Genomic DNA, 19,619 nt, shown 5'->3' with positions numbered 1-19,619 from the left:
CAATGATCACCACCAGATTGATTAAGGAACATCTGAAGTTACCAGTAAGTACAGAAGATAATTAAGTGAAGCCAATTTACCAGCAAGAACTCCTGCAAAGTCCCGTTGTTAAGATAAAGACATGTCCTGAATGGGTTCAAATTTGCCAAGGAACACATTGACTGGTCCAAAGAGAAATGGCTCAACATTTGTGGACTGATGAAAGCAAAATTGTTCTTTTTGGGTCTAGTGGCCGTAGACAGTATGTCAGACGACCCTTGAGCACTGAATTCAAGCCACAGTACACTGTGAAGACAGTAAAGCATGGTGGTACAAAATGATGATATGGGGATGTTTTTCATACCATGGTGTTACGCCTATTTATCACATACGAGGGATCATGGATCAATTTAAATATATCAGAATACTTGAGGAGATCATGTTGCCCAATGTCGAAGAAGAAATGTCCTTAAAATGGGTGTTTCAACATGACAATGACCCAAAACATCTTGGTTACAGACAAACAAGATTGAGGTAATAGAGTGACCAGCCCAATCCCCTGACTTCAATCCCAGAGAGAACTTGTGGGCTGATATCTAAAACACATTTTTTTGAGGCAAAACCCAAAATTGCAGAAGAACTGTGGAATGTAGTCTAATCATCCTGGACTGGAATACCTGTTCAGAAGTGCCAGAAGTTGGTCGACTCCATGCAACACAGATCTCGGAAACAATTGTTATGCCACTGAATATTAGTTCAGTAATTTAAAGTAAAGTGAAACCTCAAACATTTTTTCATGTTATAGATACACTGTAACAAATTTCTGTAGTTTTTACAGTATTACTACTGTAGAATGATAAAATTCTTACTGTAGAACCTGTACACAGCATTTTACTGTAGATCTGCAAAGGATCATGGTCAAGATTCAGTGGTGGGCAAATTCTACAGTAAGCATATTTCTGCTGTGAATCACAATACGGTAAGTTTAAGCGGGATTTTTCTTTTTCTGTCAGTTTAAACAATAATCCGTCTTTGGTAATAGTACAGTTTGCATTATATCTAACACAAATACTAGTTTTTTTATCACTCAGACAGAAAGACGTCTTTATATCATCAGTAACAGGTACAGAAATTAGAATTACTTGATAATAGTCACTCTTTTAAAACGCTATCAAGACAGAGAGCGAGCTAGCTCGCTTAAATATAGAACTAATCGGCCAGTTGGTAAACAACTAGCTAATGGTCTAGCCAAAAGTGATACACTAGAGAGCCAGCGTTCATAACATTACCAAAATAAGCTATTTGTACATGATATTTAGTTATCTGGTGATATTTAGTTGATAACGCCATAAGTTGAATGTACGTAGGAGTAACAACACTGTTTGTAACGTTCGTGTGTATATGTGGCTGTTCTGTAGCTCCATGTTCTATGTGGTGAAACTCGTCACTCGTTTTTTTCTAGTTACCGTGAGGCATGTGTAAGTAGCCTACTGAAGTGGACTAAAGCAAAACAGAGCCCCAAAACAGGTAAGAATTTTAAACAGCACATTTTTAATGGTAGTATTTATAATAGCAGTGTTTATTAATGTGATATCTCTAATGGGAGGTTAGGAATTAACAAAATTGTCATAGTCTCCAGTCTTGTATATACATTTCTACAGCAGCAACAGTAATTCCTTGTTTTATCTTTACAGTCCAGGGAAGAAAACTTTAGCCCAAGATGTGGATTCCAGCAAATGTAAAACAAAGCACTTGCACATTTTTGTTTTTGTTCAGAACAGCTGTGTTTATAAAAAAAATATGAATTTATTTATTTAATTATCTATGTATTTTCAAAAACATGTTTTAAAATGTTGAAATTCAATAAATGATTTTTTGTTACAAATGCAGTGTCTTAATTTTTACAATGTATAGTTATTTTTTGAATATTATTTTAGTGTTAAATGCTGTAATGCCTTTAAAGTAGTCTGATATTTGCTGTAATTAAAAGACTGTGATAACAATTACAGTAAAGTGATTACTGCTGTAATAGGTTACAGTAATGTGAAATTACTGTAAAAAGAGCTACAGTACTGTGATTATTACTGTAATAAATATTACAGTATTTTATAGTTACTGTAATTAAATTTGCAGTATGCGTACTGTAAAATATATTACAGCAACTTACCGGCTAATTGCTGCCAGCAAGTTACTGTACATTTCACAGTCTCCTTTTTACAGTGTACATTTTTTTAGTTTTTAAAGAAAAATGCTGGCACTGCTATTTTTTTGAACAGCCTAATATTCATTTTTCTTAACTTTCTGTAAAGGATTAACACAAACTGGCTACATTTAGTTAATGTTTTGATTTAGAATTGAAAGTGTAGTATTTTCAGTGTGTTTGCATTTATGGAAATAAAAGTTATTATAATGATTTTGTGCTTTATTCACTTTTTTAAAGTCACTGCTATTTTTTTGAACACTACTGTATGTGCAATTTTATTTGTATAGCGCTTTTTACAATAAACATTGTCTCAAAGCAACTTCACAGAATCCAGGACCTACAGACCAAAAACCCCTGTTGAGCAAGCCGAGGGCAACAGTGGCAAGGAAAAACTCCCTTAAAATTACAGAAACCTTGAGAGAAACCAGACTCAGCAGGGACCCATCCTCCTTGGGTGGCCTGGAGGATAATTTGAATAAATAGGATTTACACAAATTATACATACACAAAATTAAATTAAACTAAAAGTTAAAACTAGCAAAAATAATTGGAGTTCATCATTATTCGTCTGTGATAAAGTCTGTAGTGAGTTCTTGACATTTTTGGTGCAAACAAGCCAGGTTTCTGTCACATCTAGCAGGAGCAGGATTGTTGGCACAGCAGTCTCGATGTGCAGTCTTCAACCTCAGGTGGCTAAACAGGTTTCTGTCAGAACCACCTTGGGGTAAAACATCAGAAGATTATTAGTTAAATGTGAAATTATTAAGAGTAAAATGTCAGTGTTACAGAGAGTAGCTTTAGACTCCAGCACCCTTAATTATTACAGCATAACTAAAAGGGAGAGTGAGCAGTGTCTTCTACATTGACTTTTGTTAAAATCATATGGCATTGGCTTTGTACAAAATTGAATAGACAGTTTTATTTGATGACCTATGAGCTTGTGTGGCATAATGGTAAGAGCAATGCTGCAGGTAACAGCAGTGCCTAAATTCCATCCAAGCTGGGCTCACAAATACAGAGGGATCATAAACCTAGCTATTGGAGGGAAACACATTTCAGTGTATAGCTAGGCACTGATGTTGGTAAAAACAATTTATGTTCCGGTTCATTCCCTAGCTGTTTAGTGAAGCTAAGGTAAGGTCAAGTCAAGTCAAGTCAAGTGTATTTAAGTCATTGGGTTTGGCTGATATATACAGTTGTGTGTCATATGCATAGCAGTGAAAATTGATGCCATGTTTATGAATAATTTCTCCTAATGGAAGCATATATAGTGTAAATAATAGAGGTCCCAAAACTGACCCCTGTGGAACACCATATTTTACTTTTGTAGTTTCCGAGCATTTATTATTTACATAGACAAATTGAGAGCGGTCAGTTAAATAGGATTTAAACCAAGAGAGTGCAAGTCCTTTAACACCTACTGTATTTTCTAGCCTATCCAGTAAAATTTTATGATCTACAGTATCAAACGCTGCACTAGGCACTGATGTTGGTAAAAACAATTTATGTTCCGGTTCATTCCCTAGCTGTTCAGTGAAGCTATGGGCTCTGTGTAGTCCACTGGAGTTTCTAATAATTAAACACCACATTAACTGCTCCCACTGGCAGCCTGTAATATTTTTTGTAAACACATATGTGATGTTCTAAGAAATCTGGCAGCTGTTGTACCTCCTCTAGAAGTACAACTTTATTTTCCTCTATTGGACACGATGGAGAAATGTTTTCCCAGTCTTGTGGAGGACATAGCCTCAGGACATTTCGCACCTCATTCTTGAGCAAATTTATGAACAGCATCTCTCTCTCTTAAAGCAGACAACGCCCCCGGACAGGCAAAGATAAATGGATTGTCATGTGGAACACACTTTTCACGAGTTTCCAAGAACAGCTTCATGGCAGAGATAACTGTTGGTTTGAAAAATGGCACCATTTCTCCACTTCTGCCTTTAATTTTAACATATATAAAAGGATTATGCAGCTTTCTTTCAACCTCCGACAGGCATATACCTATGTTTTCAATAGCGGTGTCTAGTCTCTTGATGTCAATGTAGTTACAGGCATCCTGGACACCTCCCCCACTCTTTGTCTTTTAAAGAGGATAGTCTTGTTTGTGCTAGGTCGAAGTAAACATCTCTAGTGGGGCAAATCTTAAGCAAATCTTGAGCAATCCCACCAAAGTAGAGGTGCAGATGTTTGACATCCTTAGTAATGGGCAATAGTTTGGGTGCCTTTTTATTTTGCTTTTTGAAGGTGTTTAGCTACTGCTGAGGTGCATTTATTCCATCTAGCCTGATGCATTTGTCTGAATTTTGTCTGAACTCATACTGATACATAATGATTTCCACTCATTATGGCATTTGATTATAATTGACCAAGTTGAATACCAGTGATGTAATGTACTGTAGAATTAGTTATTTTGTTCATCGTATGCACAAACAGCTTTCACAGCAGATACTATGACATGTGGAAAGTCAGCAGGGATAATGAAGTTTACCATCCTTTTCAGTTGGGTCACTTCTTGCTTCAATGAGAAGTCCAGCAAGTTCTCTTAAGTTTTGCCAGAAATAGTCATGTTTACTCTGATCTGTTCTATCCGCCTAAATAAATGTTCACCTAATTGCAAAATGTATCTGTCATTCTTCACAAGAAGAGAATCTTCATCACAGGTCATGTGACATTATCCTTTAAGCCTTAACTCATCAGGACTTACAGGTGTTGAAAAAAAGAGATCCTAGGTCATCCTATGGCTTCAGTGAGCAGTTCATCACTTTTTCATAATGATTTCTTCACATATATGCCTTGGCAATAGATAAAATCTATGAACTTCTTTGATGACTTTGTTTGGCTTGGCCCCATAACAAGCAATAATCTTTCCAGATGCTTCTCGGACCACCTCTGTATTGTGTGAGTAGATTTAACTGCAATCATTCTTTAGAATTTTTGTGATACTTGATTGCCTTTACAAATGAACGGTGACTAGATTTCACATATTAACTTTGACATTTGTCAACAAAAGTATGTTATGCTACATACAGACCCACACATTCTCACACACACTCACTCACACTGCATTCTTCCATTGTGCTTTTTCATTTTTGCACATTTGTTTCTAATGTTCAAACAAGACCCTTAATTTGGATTAAATAAATCTCCATAAGCTCCATAAGCTCCATAGTAGATCCTCCCAAGCTCTATGAGATTGGACAGTGATAATCTGTGAATTACCATAATGTTGTTTTGGCTGTATGCTTCAGGTCATCCCAGTCTGAGTTTGAATATGCTCTGGATGAAATTTGCTTTAATAATGTTTCTGTACTTGGCTGCATTCATACGTCCCTAATTCTTACCAGTCTTCCTGTCACTGCCCATAAAAAGCCCCCCAATAGCATAATGTTGCCACCATCACATTACACTATAGGGATGGTATTAGCCAGGTGATGTGCAGTGCCTGTTTTTTCTTTTACATACTGCTTGCTGTTCTGTCCAGAGATCCAGCTTTGTCTTATGTGACCAGAAAATTTTTGTCCTTACGTTACCAGAGTCCTTCACATGCAATTTAGCAATCTCCACACTCAGCTGTGACTTTTGTCTTGCCACTTTAGCCTAAAAGCATTAAGACCTGAGTTTTGCTGAGTTGGTTGTTTATCCAACAGTTTCTCCCATCTTTGCACGGGACTTTTTAAGCTCTTTAGAGTGACATTTAGTTTTTTTTTTACCTCCCTGATCAAACAGATGCCCAATTTGAATAGACAGCCAAATCTAAACAAGGTCTAAGGTTGGTTGTGCCAAACTTCTTTTATCTAAAGTTTAGTGAGGCTTTTTGGTCCTGGGAACACTCAAAGGCTTGTGTATTGTTTTATATCCATTACCCATGCCTTGCCACAATGTAACTGCAGAGATCCATGATCAGTTCCAAACTATGTCCAATAATTTAAATAGCGATGGATTCCAATTGACCCCTAGACACATCTCAAAGATAATTAAAGCATGTGCGATGCATCTGACCACAATTTGTACCGCAAATGTTACAATACTCTAAAAACTTGTTTTTAATTCATCATTATTGAGTAAGTATAGACGGATGGGTCAAACGTTTTATATTTACATTTTATATTTAGTATTTATTTTTTAAGAAACAAGGTTATGCAATACCCATACCACCCTCATGAAAAAGCCTCCTTTGACATATGTGAAAGCAAAGGCAGCTTTTTTTCTGCCAGCAGTAGACTCCCACAGAGAGCTTAGCATGCAAGAAAGAAAACACTATGCTTTTAGTGTTCTTATGCTCCTTGTGAATGCATCACTGTTGTACCAGCACAGAGGTGACTACCTAACCCAGCCTTCCCTCCCTTGGACATGGCCAATTGTTACTGTAAGTGCTCCTAAACAGGAGCATATCACAAAGACTTAAACCTAGTTAAAGCCTAAGTGGGGGTTGATTAGCGTATCGCTGAGCTACCCAAGCACCTGAAACAATTCAGAAACTACATTGCACTGTGTCACAGGTTGACTTTGTATGATAATAAATTAAATTTAATGATTGAACACTGTAACAACTGCAGGTGCTACATAACCTTTTCCCGTTAATAAATGAAATAATTATTTAAAAACACTTCTGTGTTTTCTTGTCTTCTATTTTGTATAAGGACAAAAGAGTATGAAAACAAAAGTATGAAAAATGTTACATAACATTTTAAAACGAATTAACTAAAATATGTTTTGTTTGGTTATAAAAAACACATAAACAAGTGATTCACTATAAATATTCATTTATTTATTGGTTTTAACTAGTCATTCATCCTGGTGTGGGTTAGGTGAAATCTGAAAACATAGGCAGGAATACAGCCTGGACATGGCGGGGCTGTATTTACTCACATGTAAGAGCAGTTTAAACAGGCAATTCACCTCCTGCATGTAACTGGGAAGTAAGAGGAAACAAGAGCACGCAGAGGACAGTGACCGAGGCTGGTAATCAAACCCAGGTCGTTAGGACCCTAACCCCTTTCTGCTAGTGGGATTTGAGTCACTGACTAGAACTGAGTCACTGACTAGAACTGTTCTATTCACTAATAATAAATAAATAAATCCTTCTATAGATTCTTTAACTTCATTGTCATTATGCTATTTAAGTGTAATACCAAATATATTCAAGACAATCTAACATGATATCAGAACATAAAACTGTATCATTAATTTTATTGGATTATTTTAAACTGTATTGGCACAAATCTGACCATAGGCTTAAGTGAATAGATGAATGATTTAGACAAAGCCACCTAAAACAAAGTAATTATTTTTTTTCTATTAGGTTTAAAAGCAAGGTCATTAAGTAGGCTACATTAATACTGTCCTTCTTAAGTTGGACTGTAGCTGCTCTGTTTCTCTACTGGTTGAAAGTTCATTATTGATGAACTTGTTGTTATAGACTAACTGCAACCTAAATTAAGACTGGTGTTGAGAACACTACCCTAGTCTTCTGTTTTGTAATAAGTCTTTAATTCTAGTAAAGCAGCTGTACAAGTTTTCACAGGCAAACGCAAACAGCATTTGTCTGATTAGTTCTAACAATTCAATAGTTCTGTCATAAATAAATGTGATTTAACATACAAGCAAATTATGAAATAACAGAACTGGTCTGTAAAGCCGCTGTAGTCATTCTTTATGTGCCCGAGGTACCTAAAGCCTAAAACAGGCCACCAAACAGCGCCACCTGCTGAGCAACAACAAGCAACTATTAAAAACTCGTGTTCAAGCAGGTTAACCAAGAGAGTTATGCCAAGTTCACACTACACGACTTTCTGATTTGCTGAGTCTCTGTACAGTTCACACTACACGACTGAATCTTTTGCACTCGGGAGTTTTTCAGTCGGTGTATATTTCACACTACACAAATGATCGGCGATAGGGGGTTTCACACTACACGATCCATCACCAACTGGAATCGCAGGTGAGCTTCTCTGCTCTCACAAACTACGTTTTGTCACGAAAACAAACGCGAGAAGTGACGAGGGGTTTAATAATACCACGTCCAAAAATGCCCGTCAACAAGTAGCGAGCGATCAAACTTGTTTGTGCGCTGATGTGCAGCGTAAAATCAAAGAGAAAAAATAAATGAATCTGAGTGGATTTGGCTGCACGAACAGTTTGGATTGTTCTATAGTAAGATGGAGGTTAATTAATATTTTTGCAATGCAACGTTGTTGTTATGTTTTATGTTTACACTCCTCTCCTGCGTTTCCCCTCACGCCGTATCTTGTGTTCTCATTGGCTGTTTGACATAGCACTCACTGCCAGTCGTGCAACTCAGATCAGATATCTGACATGCTAGAAATCTCGATCCGGACGCCGAGTGCTCGGCGAGCTGGTCGGATTGAGTTGTTGAGTAGTTCACACTTAGCGATTGAGAGCCGAAAATCAGGGCAAAAATCATGTAGTGTGAACTAGGCATTAGATGGCTGAATTAAATAGTTTAAACATGATTATTCAAGGTTTCAGCCTCATCAGAGAACCAAGACTGCTCTAATAAAAACTCAGGGGCCTCAGTTAGTTCAGGTATTATCTAAAAAATATTTGTCAAAAATTGGCAGTTATAAATAGAACAGATGATTGGTATTCGCATCCTCCTTTCAAACTTTCAAATGCAGGACAGCAAACTGTTTATTACAGACGGACACTCAAATCTGAAAAATAAGACAATGTTTGTAAATTAAAAATTCTTATATTTATTCTTAAATTCTAAATTCTTATATTTATTTTTCCTAATTGTAAAGAGGTCTAATGCAGCATTTCTTAACCTTTTTTCTCTCCTCTTTGTTAAAAAAACTTTTTGTGACTCCCCTCAATAAGGTTAGATATTTTTACACTTTCAGCAAGGATGACAATAGGTATTGTGTTCTTGCCCATGTGAAATTTGATGAATCCGTGATGAAGGTCTATTACTTTGGTATATTTCTTATTTTGGTTAATGTAGTGGGTTTACTTCTAATGGACTAGTGATGAGAGCTTTGTCACCTGGGTGTACTTCAGCAGGAGCTGCATCAACAATGTAGTCACTGTCCATTGATCCTTGCACTTTTGCGGTGAGCAAATCAAACGTGTCCTTTCTCAAAGACCCAACATAGGCTATAGGCAGTTTAAAATACACTATATTGCCAAAAGTATTCACTCACCCATCCAAATCATTGAATTCAGGTGATCCAATCACTTCCATGGCCACAGGTGTATAAAACCAAGCACCTAGGCATGCAAACTGCTTCTACAAACATTTGTGAAAGAATCGGTCGCTCTCAGGAGCTCAGTGAATTCCAGCGTGGTACCATGATAGGATACCACCTGTGCAACAAGTCCAGTTGTGAAATTTCCTCACTACTAAGTATTCCACAGTCAACTGTCAGTGGTATTATAACAAAGTGGAAGCAATTGGGAACGACAGCAACTCAGCCATGATAAATGACAGAGCGGGGTCAGCGGATGTTGAGGCGCATAGTGCGCAGAGGTCGCCAACTTTCTGCAGAGTCAATCGCTACAGACCTCCAAACTTCATGTGGCCTTCAGATCAGCTCAAGAACAGTGTGTAGAGAGCTTCATGGAATGGGAAGCTGCATCCAAGCCTTACATCACCAAGCGCAATGCAAAGCATCAGATGCAGTGGTGTAAAGCACGCCGCTACTGAACTCCAGAGCAGTGGAGACGTGTTCTCTGGAGTGACGAATCACGCTTCTCCGTCTGGCAATCTGATGGACGAGTCTGGGTTTGGCGGTTGCCAGGAGAACGGTACTTGTCTGAATGCATTGTGCTGAGTGTAAGGTTTGGTGGAGGGGGGATTATGGTGTGGGATTGTTTTTCAGGAGTTGGGCTCGACCCCTTAGTTCCAGTGAAAGGAACTCTTAACCAAGAGATTTTGGACAATTTCATGCTCCCAACTTTGTGGGAACAGTTTGGGGATGGCCCCTTCCTGTTCCAACATGACTGCGCACCAGTGCACAAAGCAAGGTCCATAAAGACATGGATGAGCGAGTTTGGTGTGAAAGAACTTGACTGGCCTGCACAGAGTCCTGACCTCAACCTGATAGAACACCTTTGGGATGAATTAGAGCGGAGACTGTGAGCCAGGTCTTCTCGTCCAACATCAGTGTCTGACCTCACAAATGCGCTTCTAAAAGAATTCCCATAAACACACTCCTAAACCTTGTGGAAAGCCTTCCCAGAAGAGTTGAAGCTGTTATAGCTGCAAAGGGTGGGCCGACATCATATTAAACCCTATGGATTAAGAATGGGATGTCACTCAAGTTCATATGCGTGTGAAGGCAGACGAGCGAATACTTTTGGCAATATAGTGTAGATGTATATGACATTACAAGAAATCTCCCATATGCCAATAGCCTGCTGATTTTTCTATCCCATCAAATGTGATTTGTTTTACTCTTCTTAAATGCAACAGGACCTCGCCCCCCAGTTGAAAAACAACGGTCTAATATACCTTGTGTTTAAAAGTGTGCAATATACATTAACCTGACTAAACTACTGATACTGGTAACAATCTTCTCAAAGTGGTGCTTACGCAAAAAAGAGGAGCCAGTATAAATTTAAATATTTTATTCAGACATAATTCTGAACCCAGGTTTTTTTTTTTTTAGAAATTACGTAGTATACAACTTTCTAGTTTTTCAATAAAATAAATGTTCTTTATTGCATTGTTTTGCTGTTAGAATGAATGTCTGAAATCACTTATTTACAAGGAGAAAAATGTTTTTTTCCAAAACAATTCTTTTAAAATTGATTTTGTCTTTGTATTTGAATAGGATACCACTCCGTCCCAATTTCCCAAACACATTTTTATATTAAAGATAGTTTGTGCTAGCTTGCTTGGTACAAAATGTGTAGCTTACATCCTCAATCAAGTTCGTTAATTACCAATTATTACATGGATTTATTTACAGAAGGAAAGGCAGTGGAGGCTGGGCTTGTGTCATGTGATCTGGTGAGGTGCTTCCAGCATCTCCATTAGGAAGGTGTCTATGGGTGTGTCTCCAATCAGCTTGAAGAAGAAGAGATGCTCTAGACACTTGAGTCCGATTGAGCGCAGAGCGGGAAGACGAAGTAAGAGCTTAGCAAACCTGACAACAAACACACACATAGCAGAGTGTAAGTGCTGATTCAGGATCAGTTAATCTTCTTCTCTTCTCAGAGCACTAGGTGAACGGTACTGGTAAACAGGGTTGCCAGGTAGTTATAACAACAAAGTAATGCAATGTTATGGTGGGGTTCATAACAAAATGGTAAATGAAACAGCAAAAACATGTCAGCTTTGCTACTGTTTAACATGGCATGATGCCAAATGACCAGAAGTAAATTTAAAGACAAATACACCCACTAGCAACAGCAATTTGGGATATGAATGAAAAGTCACTACAGGTGTAAATATTGTGTTATTTATTTTATTGATTTATTAGGATTTTAAAGTCATGTCTTACACACTTTGGTTACATTCATGACAGAAACAGTAGATACTCGTTACACAAGATTTATTAGTTCACAAGTTTAATGTCAAACAGTCATGGACAATTTTGTATCTCCAATTCACCTCACTTGCACGTCTTTGGACTGTGGGAGGAAAGCGGAGCTCCTGGAGGAAACCCACACAGACACGGGGAGAATATGCAAACTCCACACAGAAAGGACCCAGACCACTCCACCTGGGGATCAAACCCAGGACCTTTTTGCTGTGAGGCGACAGTGCTACACACCGAGCTACCGTGCTACCTGAATGTTGTGTTAATATCATAATAAGGGCATCCAATAAAACTACTGGCAAGCTGGGGTACTTCTCAAAAGTTACAAGATAAATCAGGTTAAAAATAGAAGTGCACATTAGTCATGAGCATCAAGCATGAAATTTCATTGGTATACTAAATTTTTAATGCAGTGCATTACCTGCCAGGCTGGTCTGGGTATTTCTGCTTGGTGTAGGACTCCAGCGAAGCATAGACCTTTTCTCTGAGAACCTCAACCTCAGCTGGGTTAGACAGGCCTTTAGCATCTGCAAACAAAAACACCCACATTTAGTAAGGCTTTCAGTGGCATTCTAGGAGAAGCTATGCAATATGTGGACATTTGGCTGATATCTTTTTTTTAGCTGCTCCTCTATTTTTAGAGGTCATCACAGCGAGTCATTCTGGTCCACATACTTGATTTGGCACAATTTTTGCACCAGATGCCCTAGCTGATGCAACCTTCCTTAATTTTTTAATCCAGGCTCGTGCACCACCCCCACCCACTTCTCAGACATAGCCAATCATATCTTTGTAGCTGTGTTGCCACTTGACCGGCTGATTTAGCACAATGAAAGATAACTCCCACAGGTGTTCGGGTGGCGCAACAGTGGTATAACAAGCTAGCACACTACCTCTGAGATTCTACCCTATCTTCGCTGAGATACCTGAGCACCCCTGGCTACATACATTTTGTATGTTGTTATTTATAAATACATTATGCAAACAGGACCACATATATTCGTTTAGTTATTTAACAAAAGTATAGGTTAACATGCTGTTTTGTGAAACCCAATTTAAACAGATTTCTTACTAAGGACATAACAAAAGAAGGATCTGGCTCTAGTAAAAGGATCTAGTAAAACAGCACTGCTGCAGTCCAATATGTTTGCCTAACTTAGATCCTCTGGCACCAGCTCACAGCTGTCTACAAGTTTAAATCATGTACTGTGGAAAGCAGGGCATTTAGTGCTATATCATCTAGCTTTTAAAACCTAACATAAGGGTGTCTAAAGCTTTAGTTGGGGGCAGACTGAGCCATATCAGACATATACAGTGTATCACAAAAGTGAGTACACCCCTCACATTTCTGCAAATATTTTATTATATCTTTTCATGGGACAACACTATAGACATAAAACTTGGATATAACTTAGAGTAGTCAGTGTACAACTTGTATAGCAGTGTAGATTTACTGTCTTCTGAAAATAACTCAACACACAGCCATTAATGTCTAAATAGCTGGCAACATAAGTGAGTACACCCCACAGTGAACATGTCCAAATTGTGCCCAAAGTGTCAATATTTTGTGTGACCACCATTATTATCCAGCACTGCCTTAACCCTCCTGGGCATGGAATTCACCAGAGCTGCACAGGTCGCTACTGGAATCCTCTTCCACTCCTCCATGATGACATCACGGAGCTGGTGGATGTTAGACACCTTGAACTCCTCCACCTTCCACTTGAGGATGCGCCACAGGTGCTCAATTGGGTTTAGTCCATCACCTTTACCTTCAGCTTCCTCAGCAAGGCAGTTGTCATCTTGGAGGTTGTGTTTGGGGTCGTTATCCTGTTGGAAAACTGCCATGAGGCCAGTTTTCGAAGGGAGGGGATCATGCTCTGTTTCAGAATGTCACAGTACATGTTGGAATTCATGTTTCCCTCAATGAACTGCAGCTCCCCAGTGCCAGCAACACTCATGCAGCCCAAGACCATGATGCTACCACCACCATGCTTGACTGTAGGCAAGATACAGTTGTCTTGGTACTTCTCACCAGGGCGCCGCCACACATGCTGGACACCATCTGAGCCAAACAAGTTTATCTTGGTCTCGTCAGACCACAGGGCATTCCAGTAATCCATGTTCTTGGACTGCTTGTCTTCAGCAAACTGTTTGCGGGCTTTCTTGTGCGTCAGCTTCCTTCTGGGATGACGACCATGCAGACCGAGTTGATGCAGTGTGCGGCGTATGGTCTGAGCACTGACAGGCTGACCTCCCACGTCTTCAACCTCTGCAGCAATGCTGGCAGCACTCATGTGTCTATTTTTTAAAGCCAACCTCTGGATATGACGCCGAACACGTGGACTCAACTTCTTTGGTCGACCCTGGCGAAGCCTGTTCCGAGTGGAACCTGTCCTGGAAAACCGCTGTATGACCTTGGCCACCATGCTGTAGCTCAGTTTCAGGGTGTTAGCAATCTTCTTATAGCCCAGGCCATCTTTGTGGAGAGCAACAATTCTATTTCTCACATCCTCAGAGAGTTCTTTGCCATGAGGTGCCATGTTGAATATCCAGTGGCCAGTATGAGAGAATTGTACCCAAAACACCAAATTTAACAGCCCTGCTCCCCATTTACACCTGGGACCTTGACACATGACACCAGGGAGGGACAACGACACATTTGGGCACAATTTGGACATGTTCACTGTGGGGTGTACTCACTTATGTTGCCAGCTATTTAGACATTAATGGCTGTGTGTTGAGTTATTTTCAGAAGACAGTAAATCTACACTGCTATACAAGCTGTACACTGACTACTCTAAGTTATATCCAAGTTTCATTTCTATAGTGTTGTCCCATGAAAAGATATAATGAAATATTTGCAGAAATGTGAGGGGTGTACTCACTTTTGTGATACACTGTATGTAGTTGCTCCTGAACCTTCATTTACTTTTGGCACAACAGAACAGGAATTTAAGAGAAACAAATCAGTAAAAACATCTGGGTATGAAATACCTGGACATCACAAATATGTTAAACAGTGCAGCTGGAGTATATTCTTAATGATCCAAGAAAATTTTACATTTAGGGAAAACTGTTTTATTTTTGGGTAAGCATTTAACATTTGAGCATAAAAACTACAGTATACTTGTTACATATAATGAACTCTTTGTCTCAGTTTCTCATAACGTTAACAGAATTAACATACAAACAGCCTACCAAAGGTCTAATGTGGGGGGTAAACATGGCTATGTTTACATGCAAAACCCTAAAGATTACTTTTGTAAATATAACCACATGGGCTTAAGAATAATTCAGAAAACCTGTCAGTTAATACATTAAATTATAAGTAAAGACTCTGTTATGCAAAGTGGAAGCCATATATCAACAATATTTTAGAAAGTGGTGATTTATTTGACTGATGCAGAGATAAAATGTGTAATGTGGTCTGATTAGTCAACTTTCCAAATTATTTTAAGAAATAATAAATGAGCCGCTCAGGTGGCGCAGCAGTAAAGTACGCTAGAACAGAGTTGGGTTTCTAGATGCATCGTATCGAAACTCAGCTCTACCTTTCCGACTGGGTTGGGCGGCAGTATGAACAACGTTTGGCTGTTGTTCAGGGGCTTAGGGGTAGAAGTCGGAGCATAGGTCCTCATAACTGGTACAACTGAGGCCCCTGCTGGTTGACTGACGGCGCCTGCACAGGGCTGAGGAATAACATTGAGGGGGGTGTGACCCTCCGTGTGCAGTGTCTCTCGGTGTATGAACTCGGCTCGTGCAGGTGAAAAATGCAGGCTGTACTGATTGTGTACCGGAGGTAGCGCAAGTCAGTTGAGTGGCGTCCTCAGTCAGCGGCAAAGGGTCGAATCAGTATAGGGCACGCATTCAGGGTAATTGGACATGATTAGAATGGGGATAAAAGTTAGGGGGAAAAAGTGGGAAAAAATAGATAAAAAAAAAAAAAAAAAAAGAAATAATAAATATTACATGTTAAAACAAATCCAGATTATTACCAATGCAAAATATCTGTCATGGCATTGGGGTGTGTTAATTCCAATAGCATGTGTAACTTGCACATCTTTGAAAGCACCATCAATGCTTTGAGGTACATACACACTTTAAAGCAACATATGCTTCTACCTAAACAGAATCTTTTTGGGAGATGAACCTGCTTGTATAAGCAAGACAACAGCAAGCCAGGATTTTCACTTGCTACCCCAGTGTGGTTTTGTAGTACAAAAGGACAAATGCTGGACTTAAAATGTGTGACAACAGACACTCTGGACTGTTGAGTAGCTAAGGTGCTAAATCCAGAATTTATTTCAAATTCCAGTTTCACTTTGATAACAGTTGGTGTCCTCGGTTGTCAAACTATCACAGAATGTGTTTTAGAAGGTTTTGTAACACAGTAATAAACATGTCCTGTCTCAAAATTTAAACTGATTAAACATTAACTATATTTGAATAATGAACATTTAACGATATTGTTTGTTTTGTTTTATTAGAATTTTAACGTCATGTTTTTACACTTTGGTTACATTCATGACAGGAACGGTAGTTACTCATTACACAAGATTCATCAGTTCACACAAGGTTACATCAAACACAGTCATGGACAATTTAGTATCTCCAATTCACCTCACTTGCATGTCTTTGGACTGTGGGAGGAAACCGGAGCACCCGGAGTAAACCCACGCAGACACGGGGAGAACATGTAAACTCAACACAGAAAGGACCCGGACTGCCCCACCTGGGGATCGAACCCAGGACCTTCTTGCTGTGAGGCGACAGCACTACCCACTCAGCCACCGTGCCGCCGACATTTAACAATATAAAGATTTACAAAGGCTTCACTAATATTTGCTGTCTGCTTTAAGTTACTTTTTGTTTACTGTCTATTTTACTGGGGTAATATCAGCAAAAATGTTTCTCACTTGATTTAATTTAAAATAAAAAGGTTCATACACAAAATGCTTATAACAATACGGTAGCAAGTATTTTGAGGATTGGTTGAAGTGCAGCACACACAGCAACAGTATCTTTAGGTTTAAATACCTCAGCCAGGTTTATAAAGACACCAGCCTGTTCAGATGCTTAACAGACACAATTTTTTTGCCCTAGGAGGGAAGGCCAAATAGTGATTTACCTTCCTGCTGCTGCAACAGCGTTTCCTACTGTCTGGTTAAGATGCCCGCATGAGTGGTGGAGGAATACAGGAGTGTATAGTGTGTTAGACACTATCAAAGTCACTCAGGTTTCTATTTAAATGTTTGATTAAATGGTGACTAAAGCTCTTACGCTGTGGGCCAGTGATAGCTCAGTGGTTAAGGTACTGGACTAGTAAACAGAAGGTTGCCGGTTCAAGCCCCACCACCACCAAGTTGCCACTGTTGGGTCCCTGAGCAAGACCCTTAACCCTCAATTGCTCATCGTGTTCTGCTCATTGTGTAAGTCGCTTTGGATAAAAGCATCTGCTAAATGCTGAAAATGTAAATGTATTATTTAATTCTCACCACTGCTGCCACGACTCATTAAATAATTACATGAATGATCAGAAGTACAGGTGTTCCTAATAAAGTGGTCGGTAAGGTAATAGCTAGGTAATAGGTCAAATTAAAATATACCAAAAAATAAACCACTAAGAATTTGATGAGCAAAATCGAGACTTGATGGCAATGGACTCACAGATTATGGCATTTTTTATTGCCAATTAAAGCGCACAGATGTTCATTGTTTATTTAAAAAGCTCTTGGGTCAATTAAAAAAACATGAACATTTATTATTTTAGATTATTTTAATGATCATTTATAGATAAGTTTTTAAAACTTCATTGTAATATTTTTTACTGTTAACCTCTGGCTGTGTGTACTCTCTGTAAGGCACCTATGGGTTTACAAAACTCGCTATATACACTGATCAGCCATAACATTAAAACCCACCTCCTTGTTTCTACACTCACTGTCCATTTTATCAGCTCCACTTACCATATAGAAGCACTTTGAAGTTCTACAATTACTGACTGTAGTTCATCTGTTTCTCTACATACTTTTTTTAGCCTGCTTTCACCCTGTTCTTCAATGGTCAGGACCACCACAGGACCACCACAGAGCAGGTATTATTTAGGATGATTCTCAGCACTGCAGTGACAATCACATGGTGCTGGTGTGTTGGTGTGTGTTGTGCTGGTATGAGTGGATCGGACACAGCAGCGCTGCTGGGGTTTTTAAATACCGTGTACACTCACTGTCCACGATCGCTCATCTATTGCTGCTGTTTGAGTTTGTCATCTTCTAGACCAGGGGTCACCAACCCGGTGCCCCCGGCGGGCACCTGGTCGCCCGCAGGGACCATGTGAGTCACCCGCAGGGCATGTTCTAAAAAAGCACAAGTGACTGTAGAGATCCGTCTAAAAATTGTATTTGTGATGCTGTTCTTATTGAATCAATAACAAGACTTGCATTGATGTAGATTTGAAAATGACAATACTGAATATAACATTTTAAAAACAAAAATGTTGTATGTTTATATAAGCTCTGATCTTGTCTGGGTGCGGAGTTTAATATTGTGCGCAGAACACTGAGACAAGCAGGCTACGCATGCGCAGCTATGATGAAAAAAAAACTTAATATTTTTACAATGATTGAGAAGAATGTGAAGAGACACTTCAGTACGTGTCACAAAATCTTCCATATACATCACAGCTTTTTAAAAAATTTTACATAACATGGGACCGAGTTCATGATTTGTTCTAAAATGTTGCAAAGGACGTGATAAGTACAAATGGGACATGATTTGAAGATGTGACTGTTAATGATTTTCTAAAAAAAATGGTACAGAAGTGACCACTTCTGTACAAAAATGGTGTGATTTTGATCAAAATGCTACAAATGTGCTCATTCATACAAAATTGTCAAGAAAGATATTTACAAAAATATCAGAGATGTGATAGCTCTGACTTTCAAATATTGAAACAGATTTAGATTAATAGAGATTAATAATGTTGCATGTTGAAATATATGTTTCCTACCATGGTAAATCGTTGTTAATAATTTTTCTGAGGAATCATTAACATTGACATATGATCAGACAGTCTCTTCATATATATATATATATATATATATATATATGAATATTGATAATGATAATAATAATAATAATATTATTAAAGGTGAACCATGCAACTTTATGTTAGTAGCCCTTCGTATTATTCAGCTCTCGGTCTCGAAAAGGTTGGTGACCCCTGTTCTAGACCTTCATCAGTGGTCACAGAACACTGCCTACAGGGCGCTGTTGGCTGGATGTTTTTGTTTGGTGGACTATTCCAGCAGTGGCAGTGAGGTGTTTAAAAACTCCATCTGTGCTGCTGTGTCTTATCCACTCATACCAGCACAACACACACTAACACACCACCACCATGTCAGTGTCACTGCAGTGCTGAGAATGATCCACCACCCAAATAATACCTGCTCTGTAGTGGTCCTGGGAGAGTCCCGACCATTGAAGAACAGCATGAAAGGGGGCTAACAAAGCATGCTGAGAAACAGATGGACTACAGTCAGTAATTGTAGAACTTCAAAGTGCTTCTATATGGTAAGTGGAGCTGATAAAATGGACAGTGAGTGTAGAAACAAGGAGGTGGTTTTAATGTTATGGCTGATCGGTGTAGACACGTCTTCTAATCTTGAGGATTTTGCTGTGTGTGTGTGTGTGTGTGTGTGTGTGTGTGTGTGTGTGTGTGTGTATGGGCATATTACTGACCAGGGTTGAAAAGTACAATGGCTCTGAGGCAGCCCAACTCCGTCTTATCCATCTGCATGTCTTTCATCTTTGACACCAGCTCAGTCAGCACCCTACGACATATACACACAGTGTTTCAGTACAACCATTCTAAAGATTCTGTGGTGGAGCCTAAGCACTCACAAATACACAAATGGGTAGACACA

General features: G+C 38.9%; 1 protein-coding gene across 2 annotated transcripts in view; it reads right to left on the bottom strand.

The window, feature by feature from the left end:
- Positions 1-10,759: 10,759 nt before the first annotated feature.
- Positions 10,760-19,619, bottom strand: part of rxrgb (retinoid X receptor, gamma b) — a 77,332-nt gene continuing 68,472 nt past the window's right edge. For both annotated transcript variants that reach the window (XM_063002030.1, XM_063002028.1), the window contains exons 8-10: positions 19,435-19,526; positions 12,113-12,218; positions 10,760-11,295 (exon numbers count right to left, since the gene is read on the bottom strand). In XM_063002030.1, coding sequence (XP_062858100.1) covers positions 11,148-11,295; positions 12,113-12,218; positions 19,435-19,526 — 346 coding nt within the window. In that variant the 3' untranslated portion in view covers positions 10,760-11,147. The remainder of the gene's footprint in view (positions 11,296-12,112; positions 12,219-19,434; positions 19,527-19,619) is intronic.

This window comes from Trichomycterus rosablanca, chromosome 9 (genome assembly GCF_030014385.1).
Source record: "Trichomycterus rosablanca isolate fTriRos1 chromosome 9, fTriRos1.hap1, whole genome shotgun sequence".
Classification (NCBI taxonomy): domain Eukaryota; kingdom Metazoa; phylum Chordata; class Actinopteri; order Siluriformes; family Trichomycteridae; genus Trichomycterus; species Trichomycterus rosablanca.
The sequence above is the reverse complement of the archived record's forward strand: the minus strand, read 5'-3'. Positions and strand labels throughout refer to the sequence as shown.